The sequence below is a fragment of the Ursus americanus genome, chromosome 2 (genome assembly GCF_024610735.1).
Source record: "Ursus americanus isolate L20-20 chromosome 2, mUrsAme1.1.p, whole genome shotgun sequence".
NCBI lineage: Eukaryota > Metazoa > Chordata > Mammalia > Carnivora > Ursidae > Ursus > Ursus americanus.
Genome location: NC_142128.1, coordinates 13,310,325 through 13,320,287, shown reverse-complemented (window position 1 = coordinate 13,320,287; position 9,963 = coordinate 13,310,325). Strand labels below are relative to the sequence as shown.

At 46.9% G+C, this 9,963-nt stretch overlaps 1 protein-coding gene and 1 long non-coding RNA gene across 6 annotated transcripts in view; both read right to left on the bottom strand.

Annotated features, from left to right (window-relative positions):
* The window catches only part of LOC123784717 (uncharacterized), a 45,299-nt gene extending 35,542 nt beyond the window's left edge, over positions 1–9,757 (bottom strand). Inside the window, exon 1 of the long non-coding RNA XR_006777538.2 lies at positions 366–9,757. This is a non-coding gene — a long non-coding RNA (uncharacterized LOC123784717). The remainder of the gene's footprint in view (positions 1–365) is intronic.
* The window catches only part of AUTS2 (activator of transcription and developmental regulator AUTS2), a 1,104,184-nt gene that overhangs the window by 74,275 nt on the left and 1,019,946 nt on the right, over positions 1–9,963 (bottom strand). For all 5 annotated transcript variants that reach the window (XM_087868306.1, XM_045786143.2, XM_087868320.1 and 2 more), the window contains one exon: positions 9,764–9,815. In XM_087868306.1, coding sequence (XP_087724432.1) covers positions 9,764–9,815 — 52 coding nt within the window. The remainder of the gene's footprint in view (positions 1–9,763; positions 9,816–9,963) is intronic.

Sequence of the window (9,963 nt, the reverse complement as noted above, 5' to 3'; positions counted from 1 at the left end):
CTGGAAAGAGAAGCCACCTGGCAGCTTGCCCCTGGGGTGCTCTAAGGCAGGGCCTTGCTCTGGGAGCTAACCCCTGCCTCTCCCCTCATCCACCCGCAGCAACCCCTGGAAATGGTCAGCCATTCCCCTTGAGAAGTACGAAGGAACCCAGCACCGAAGTTCTTTATACAAACATTTACTGCAGCAGACGAAACACCTCGTTTGGCCACTCGAGATGCAGACCAGTGGAGGACCCTTAATAGCATTCTTCTTCTGGAAGGGAATACCTACCAGCTGGTATTCAAACTGTAGCAAGCTCACGCTCACCCCTTTCCCCTCTTCCTTACCGCCCCCCCCCCCCCGCCCCAGCTTCAACCCCCTCTTACCTCTAAGATCTTTCTCAGAGACAGAATCTCCTGAACAGGAGAGAGGTTTAGTCTGCCCTGTTCTTGCTCACAAGTTGGGGACTGAAGTCCCAGTATTGGCCACCAGGCACCACTCCTTTCAAATACGAGTATCCACAATGTCATTCACAGCACTCTGGGGAAACGTATGCCCTTTCCACAAGCTTTAGACTCTGAAAAGACCTAGAACACTCCAAAGCAAACTTTGGCCTTTAGACCTACAAGGGATCTTGGAGTCCATCCAACTTTCTCACGTTACCAATGAGAAAACCAAGTCAGATGGTCGTAAGTAGCCAGACTCCGGCTTGAGGCTGGTACTTCCTTGACTATAAAAGCAGTGCTGACTCTGGGACCCCCTTTGCAATATGCTGATGGGGCAAAGATTTAAACAGCGGAATCTAAATGAGAAAATATGGGGGAAAAATGGCCCTGATAGGCAATATCCAGAACTTTACAATGCTCCCCCAAATCTTTGCAATGGCTTAACTAATGTAACAATAGGATCGGTTTTGAAAACAGAATACTCAAAGGGGTAGGTTTTAGTCTAACACAAGTCAGTCAGCCAATCTGTGCTCTCTCTGAAAGGGTGACACCTTCTGCTGACCCTTAAGGGCTCATCTTGGATCGCCTTTTCCTCCTAAGAAAGTCTTAAGGTTATTATTATTATTATTATTATTATTATTTTTGGTCTTAATTAGTTTAGTGGCTTCTTTCCAATTGTGCCATCTAGAAAGTCTCTTTTTGAGTGGTAAAATATGTCTAAGCTCTTGCTATTGGGGTCGTGGGTCTCATGTGACCCATTCACTGCTGGGTCTCCTGAGCCTGCTGCAGGGTCAGCGTTGAATGAAAGGACTAATTTCAATACGGCCTCCTCTCCAGCCCACTGAAGGAAGCAACGCTGACGTCATTCACTTAACGGCTGACAAATCCGATTTCAGGAGAAAACCGAGCTTACGGGTAAAGTTCATGAATCAAGAAGGCCTGGGAGATGAGCCCAAAAAGTCTAGCAGAGAACCGTCGACACTTGGAAAATCACAAATTGATAGGAAACAAGAGGAATGACGTGGTTGGGCTTTCCGTGAGAGGAGCTTTACTATGGAAAAGCCTTTCCTGGCCATAAACAGATAATGAGCACATGATGTAATCTTGGCTAAAATTAGGTTTTAGTGTTACTCTGCTGAGAGATGTGAAAGGTGAGAGATAAGAGGGGGAAAATGTTTTCCAAGTGGCTTTTAAAGGCATCCAAATATAACCGCCTCCCACATCAGTCTATTAACAGGCACACTTGAGACATTTCCCTCTTCAAAAGGACTCTTAGAAAAAGCAATGATGTGCTCTCAACCTCCTCCTTTATAAGACAAGGTTTACGAGGGTCAGAGAAGATTTGAGCGCCCACAGAACACTCCTCCTTATTAACAGGCCCCCTCCCGCCTCCGAGCAGATTTAGGCCTCGTGCTTCTGTCATCCGTTGCTAGGGAAATGCCCCTGCTTGAAAACCCTAAGTCACTTCTAATAAAATCTGGCTGAAAGTACAGATCAGTCCATGGATTGGCACAGGAGTGGGCAGGGGGAGTAGAAACGTGGAGGAATATGGTCTTATTCAAGGGGGGGGCATCAGAGACGCCCCAAGTTGAGACCTGCACCGATGAAATGACCATATGACGAGGTGCACCTGGGTGCTGGCAGGCTGGCGGACACCCTGGGCCGCCGGGAAGGCCTACGGGAGCCCCTCCCCCATTGAGGGCAGGTTCCTACCCATGTCCAGGGGACATAAGATACCTCAGGACAGCGAGCTGGCGGAAGCCCTGGGGACCTGTGCGGGCCAGAGAGGAGGCCAGAAATGCCACACACTGGCTCCAAGCTGAAACTCGGAGAGGCATTCTAGGGTTCTGTCTCTACTCTTCTCCCTCGACCAAGAGAACCAGCCATTGGCACGACTGGGGCTGCCATTTTGGCCCAGGTCCCAGAATAAAGACAAGGAGGACCGCAGCTGGTCTGCAGCTGACATTGAATCTTGTAAGCCCCTGAGTGTGAGAAGCAGAAGTGGACGGTCAGAGACCCTCTGAATTGATGGGCAAAGACATCCCTTAAGAACCAGCCAGGATGGTCCACCATGTTTTGTAGTGCTGTACGCTGGTAACAACCGTCACAGCAAAAAAGCACTCGGGACACGGGGGGCTCCGCACCCTAAGCTACACGAAGCAGAATAGTTATTTTTCAGTTCTGGGATTCAGTTAATGCTGTGAGGTTTGCTCCAATGGAAAATTCTGCTCATAATGCCCACAATGACCGGACAGGGTACCCCACGGAAGCCTGGCTCCTTCCACACCTATCCACAGGCTTCACGAGTTAGTAAGAAATCATTTCTAGGAGGCGAACCAGAGGCGCACCCTCTATGGCCAGCTTTCCACTTGGAAGTAAAATGAATTTCCAAACACCAACTTCCAGGCGGCCTTGCACAAGCAGGCCTTGGAATGCACTGTCCCAGTGCGTCCAGGCAAGCTCAGCCAGGGGATGGAAGTCAAGTTTATGGGGTGGGGGTGGGAGGAGCGGTGCTGAAACCTCAGAATCAAGAGCCAGAATGTCTTTGGTGGATTCACAAAGTAGGTCTGCAACTGAGAGCCCTTTCCACTTTTTTAAAGCACAGGCCGGGCGAGAAGGTGAAAGACTTTGGTGCTTGCCCCAGCCAAGCGGAAGTCAGGCACCATGAAATTAATAACATCACTGTTGTACTCACTCCACCACAGGTTTAGGAATAACCCTGGAAGAATCCGAAATGCACAGAGGACATTACTCGAGTGGGAATCAATCATCTCGCCCCTGAAATTTCTGGCATATCCTTATACGGCATATTCGCCCGATTCGTAATTCACCAAAGTTGATTCCTCAGCCCGAGCATTGCCGGGCTTTCTGAGTAATTGAGACAAATTTTGTTTGTTAAATAAATTCCAGGCAAGAGTGTATTTGACTTATGCACAGGAAAGGAAAGAATTCTTATGTAAGCTGCAAAACAATAGCGTTTTATCTTATCTGAGGAACTTACTGCCGCTTGCCTGTGTGTGTTTTACTGCCAAAATAAAATAAATTGAATCAGCTCACACATGATAACATGCTCTTTCCTAACTCATACTAATTGCTTGGCTAATTGATGTTTGTTGAACTTTCTCCATTTCATTGAGTGATTAGGTACAAAGCTAACAGTTGACATCTGTAGGCGCTTAACTGGCGTCTGTAATTACTGTTAATGTTAAATAATTGTTAGTTAATTGGAGTGGTAACTGACTGAATAGAATCCAGATTGTGAGGCAAAAAGAAACCTAGTTAAATAAACATACATTTTCAGAGAAAACAACATTTTTCTGCAGTTGTCAGAAAGTAGAAATAATCCAGAGGCCATGGGATGGCCCCAGGCTTCCTGCGTGCAGGAAAGTCTCCAGGCCCGGAGCTGACCCCTCTTCTTGAAAGTGTTACTAGTGAGGAGGCCCTTTGTCATAGAACTGCTCTCCTCGTAGACTATCCAGAACTGACTTGACGTTTTTTATCCCAACAGTTTCCTAGGAGTGTGTTTTACCTTCTGAGACAACCAAATACCACAGCGTTGGCTAAACAAAGCACTAAATATGAATGGACCGAAGGGAGGGGCCGGTCAGCATTCAAGCTTTTTTGGCCAATAATGCCAAGGATGGAGAAAGTTCTTTCAGAGAACAGCAGCAATCAATTCGATGAAGTAAGCGAAGAGATTTTTAGTGGGCTCCAAAGTGAACAGATGGAGTTTGATCACCTGACTGAAAGCGAGGGATCTCTTATGCTGTGATCTGCTCCAGCTCATGGGGGTGTGTGGGATCGGGGGATCTGGCCTACTTTTCGTCTGGAAGAGTGGCCTCACTGTCAAAGTTCTCCAAAGTTCTCCAAAACCACCATCGAGACCAATATGCATGGTCAGAATATCTTCCACCCCTTCCCTCAAACTCCAGGGACGGGATCCAATATTTACCCAGGATTTCCCCACCATCCTCATCCACGCAGAGGTCAAAGGGAAGACCAGTCAACAGGTAATGGAAAAACATCCAGAGGAAAACACTTTCCTTACAACGTGGAATATTTTTAGGCCTTTACTGGTTGGTTTCACACTCACCGGAGAAGGCACCTGTTTCCAAGTATTTTCAAGGAATAATTCTATACAACAAATTCTGTAATGTAAGAGTCTGGCTCCTATAGGAAGGGCCATTTCCATAACAAAAGGAGCTGATTGCATGCTATTTGCAGTGTGGGGTAGAGGAGGACCCCAACTACTCATAACTCCTTTGTCTGAATCAAGCACCAATTACCCTTCAATAGTATTTAATTTTCCACACATCAGACATCTCTATCTCCTAAAGACCCAAGAAATTGCTCTGAAACAGTAAAAAGGTCCAGAGAAAGAACAAGGGACAGTCTGTCCCTATCTAGGATTTATGACACTATAAAAATGCAACTAATTCACAGAGACTGAAATTGGCTCAGTTTACTCTTCTGCACACGGGAAATGTCCTTTCTGTCATATCGTCCTTACAACTGAACCCAAGACACCACAAGGAATTATAAGATGGTCTCCATATGTTCATTATAACTGGGTTTCAAACTCGACATCCATTTGTTCTTTTTCAAGAGAGCTCTCCCCTGGTCAACTGTATTGTTTTCACTCAAAAAATAAAGCACAGGATTATGTTAGGGAATGGGTTTGAGAACTCTTTCCTACTTTTTTGGTCACCAAACCAAAGAATTCCCCTTTTACGTCTAAACATAATGAATGAGGTGAGCTCGTCACCATTAAAGAATTTATTAGGTGCCCAGTTACCGAGCCTCTCACACCAAGCAGAATTGATCTCCAGTAACTTTTTCCTCACCTCATCTTCTCAAATCTCCACCAATCTTTTTAGACAGGTTATCTTTCTATGCTGCTGATAAAACCACACTACCAAAAATACCCAAAGGCCGCACAAACTTCAAGGCTCCGACCTCATCTGCATCCCCTAAAAACCCTCAGCACAAAATCAACCCCAAGCACAGGCTGTGTGTGTCCATTAGTCTGGTAGGGCCTGGAAAACGAAGAACAGCTCTGGTCAGAGAGCGCTCAAGGGGGCCCCAGTGTTCCATTTGGTGCTTGTCACGGTGGGCCGGTGTCCACCAGAACTCCCCATGGCTGACCTGGGGTCAGGGGTGGGTTCCTACGGAGGAGGCTGGGTAGGTGCTCTGACCGTCACATCTCGGTAGAGCCTGGGTGCTCACAGCAGGAGGGAGCACAGGATCCAGGGCCTCATCCCCACCTGGACCATTCTCCATTCTAAAACTTCAAAGACGTCCATTAGGCTGGGCCCAGCTCTCTGACAGGTAGCTGGGGGGGGGGATGGGGGCACGGTGGGCTTCCCCTGGAGGGCCCAAGATTACAACGGGAGACAAAGGTAAAGGAAAGAAGGGGTGAGCAAGTCGTGGGGTGAACCCGCCTCGTGGCCCCCTCTCGTCTGCTCTATCTGCCTTGGTTGCAGGCTAGATCCTGGAAAAGAGGACTCCAGGGCCAGAAGGGGCAGCGATTCCAGGCCTTTTCTCTTCCCCTAACTTGGAACGGGGACCCACAGCAGGGCTGGTGTCCCATAAACACAGGGCTCCAGAGAACACCTGACTCCCAGGCAGGCCTTCCCTTCTTTGCCTCTTTCCTCCTTGGGGAGATCAGCCCTGGAGAGCTTTCAGAGTTTGAAAGAGATTAACCATCTTGGCCAGATGGTCACGTAGAGCCAAGTCCTCATTTTCTGCATTTCTGACTATATGGCAAAGTGGCAAAACCTCCAAGGAGGAGGACCTAAGTGGGTAAGAAAGGGTAATAAATACTGGCTGGAGACTCTGGGTTGACCGCAGGGTTCCTTTGAAGGATCCATCGTCCGGAATCTAGGCTACGAGTCCTGTTGCTCCTACAGCATTTGGACCAACTAAATACAGACAAGAAGTTAGTCAGTCTCTCTCTGTGTATGTCTGTCTCCCTGGGAAAATTAATTTTTTCTTTGGCAGATGGCTGAGTCACAAAGACAGAAGGATTCATAAAATTCACATGAACATCCTGTAAACATTTAAACACATAAAGATAAATAAGGCAACCACGACCTTGATTAAAGTTAAACTCCTTTTTTTTTTTTTAATGTCTACAGCCCTACAACCTGCAATTTGGAGGCTCACCTCCCCACCTCTTCTGACACGGTCGGCTCTCACTGGGCGTGTGGCGTGTACAAGCAACTGTCTGATTAATTTGTTTTACGATGGGAAATTATAGGCGTCAGAAGAAAGCAATAATTCGGATCACCTAAACACAAGCACATTACTAGTTCTCTATTAAACTGGACAGACTCTATGCAATATAACAAAAGTCAAAATAAAATCCAAGGGCGGAAGCGCCCTGTACCTACTCTTAGCCCCTCCCCCTTCCCCCGACTCATTGTTTTATCCCCACCAGACAGGGAGGTTTTGCTATGGTTGAAAATTCTCACCTAACGAGGCGAAATGGCTTATTACTGAAGCTCACAGACTGATAGGACTTGAGTCATGGCCCCTGTGGCTTCCGCTGGAGCTTCGTCCCCAGACTGCCCAGCCCCACACCAAAGCTGCGCGCAGCAGCCCCCCAACACCCGGACCCCCCCCCCCATCAGCTTGTGAGATTAGCACTGCCCTCCCATGGCGAAATTTTATGGACCAAATCTGCCCGCCACCAGGCTCAGCAGCATAATCTCACCAGCAGCTTAAAGCCACGCTTCTCTAAGGCCAGAGCACTGTGGGACTCCCGGGAGGGAGAGGCGATACGGAGCTTTCAAACATCTGGAAGTGAAGGCGTACACGTGTCAGCTTCCCTGCACTCTTGCCAGGCTCTTCCATAAGCAGAGGCCTTGGAGATTTCACCGGTAGTCTGTGTTACCTGGTAGAAATTTGCCCTTTCTTACGATCCTTTTTATTGCTCTTGGCTAAGAATACTGGACAGAGACGGGAGACCTGACTCACAGGCAAGCCGGCCGCCTTGCAGGGGAACTTGAACTTGACGTGCATGAAGCTGACAGTTCCTTGAAGGCCTTGTCAACCATCCATCCAGTAAACCCTGCCACCACCCGGAGTAAAAACAAGAGCAAAAACCACAAGCACATCTCGAGCCTCCGTGCACCTGTCTTGAAGCAATTATTGACATTATCGCTATACAATGACTCGCTTTTTGAAGTTGTTTTCCTGATATTTAGCAGTCTGAATACTAATCCCCTTAACAAAACTGTCCCCATGCTTTCCCCCCTCTCCCGCCCCCCTAATCTCCTTCTCTCCAGGGGGAGGGCGGGGGCTGGGGACCAGTCAGTCGACTTTGCCGCACCTGGATTTGCATTGATGCCTCTCTTGTCATTCATGTTACCAACAGGCATTAGCATAAGGCATTAAGGGAAACTCTGGAGGAGAAAAGAAAGGCCATTTTGATGGAAATAAGGGGCAAAGGAATAATCTGCCATCAACTAAAATGCTTATTTGTGTATGGTTTCCCAAGCAAAGCTTAGAAAAAGCCTATGTTGATTTTAGTGTACACAAAGAAACCGTAATCCTTTCAAGGCAACTAAACCACCCCCAGAAAAGCAGCTCAGAAGAAAGGCACCCTGTCAGGGGGGTGACTATTCACAACCAAGGAGATGCCACAAATCACACTCTGTAAGTAAACAAAAATAAGAATGTGGGAAACGTGTGATTGGAAAGGGAAGGGGGGCAGAGTGGGGGAGTCGGGGCTGCGGGGCGGGACTGTCATCAATCACCCTTCAACCTCCCTGAAGAGAGCCTTTCAGCTCGGTGAGGGCAGCGAGGGCCTGAACGCACGTCCCAGGGCCAGCTCCCACTCTAGGGCTGATCCCAGAGAGCGGAAAGACATTCCAGGGCTTTTTAGAGCCACGGAGCAGAAGAAAGAGGGGCGGCTTGGGGCCGGAGGTGGGGGGGAGGGGGCAGGGGACCAGTGGTCACTGAAACACCGAAGACCTCCTTTCGGGACCTGTCCTGCTTCATCTCCTCCTCCTCCTCCTCCTCCCCGCTTCTCTCACTCAGATCCACCAGCATCTACCCCATCCTCTCCCCTCGTCAAAATGAGCGATAAACAATTAGGCATTTTTACAGATGAGCACTGTACGCTATGAACTGCACGCATCTCCTTTTACTGGGCTTTTAGCATTATGGAGAACAAATTGATACAAACTTTCAGTCCATCAAAAAATATGATGAAATATAAAACTGGAATACTCCATCATGCAATAAAAAAGATAAAAATTCAATGTGACAATAATTCTGGGAGTAACAGCAATCACACAGGCACATACACCTCGAGGGAACTCTAAACATAATGTACTATTTAAACTTGCAGTTGGTTCAAATTCCAAAATAATCCGGGAGCTCAAAATAACTGCACTTGGAAATGTGTCTTACTAACCAGTTAGCAGAAATGCTAGCCAAGGTGGACTGCAGGAGGCCGAAGGGGTTTCAAATGTCTCCCCTTTACGAAGGAAGGCCCAACTCTGTTCAAGCGTTACCAAGAATCTTCCACGGAACAACACAACTGCGATTACCATAGAAAGCACACCTTTATTTAGCAATTACCATGCCAGCACCTCAATCAGGTTCTACGGTGAAGAGGAAAAGATCGAACGGTTTATACAATTTATACCTTTCAAATTATACACCTTGGTCTTGCCAGTGATTAGAGACTCCCTCACATTTCATTATTTCCAACAACACTGCTACAAATGAAAACTGCCCAGAAACCTATCGGCGAGGATTGAAGATAAGTTTTTCCTTTATGCACCGTATGTCATTAGCCTCTCTTAGTCCGTATTGCAGTTTGGAAGAAATTAATGGGATAGCACATATTTAAATTTTGCCCTCTTGCTCGTTTATTAACTTTCCAGAAAGCCCACAGCAGAGTAAGGCTTGGTTTATGACCATAATACTGTGCATACTAAACGCCCACTGGTTATTAGAGTCTGCAGAACAAATCAGCTATTTATAGTTCTCTGACTGCTGGGTAGTTGATAACAATAAAGTTAAGGCATTTTGAGAACGATCATTCTCCATTACCGCTTCCTATGTTCAATTACAGTCACAGAGATAGCAGTGATTTCTTAGTCAAACCAAGTTGAATAAGGATTCGGTGTATTCTGTTAAAATAAACTGTTGTTTCATACGTCACAGAAGCATACAGATTTTGTCTCCAGCAAAAACACAAAATATGAACAGTGGCTCCGGAATGGAAAAAAAGAAAGACCATTTGTTTTTCACTCTGACTTCCTAGGCAATGACAATGAGACAAAAACCAAAACCAGCCATGGCTCAGAATTCAGGTGTCTTACCTTTGTTTACAATAACAGTATTGAAGAGTTTTTCAGAGCTGGCATCTGATGCCTGAAAAACAAGAAAGGGGGAAAAAAGTTATTATGGTCATTGATATTGTCATCAGCATCATCACTACCATGATTTTAAATCAATTCACTGCACTTTTAGAAAAGCCTGACAGGGAGAGCAGCAATTCGCCCAATCGTCCATAAGGTGG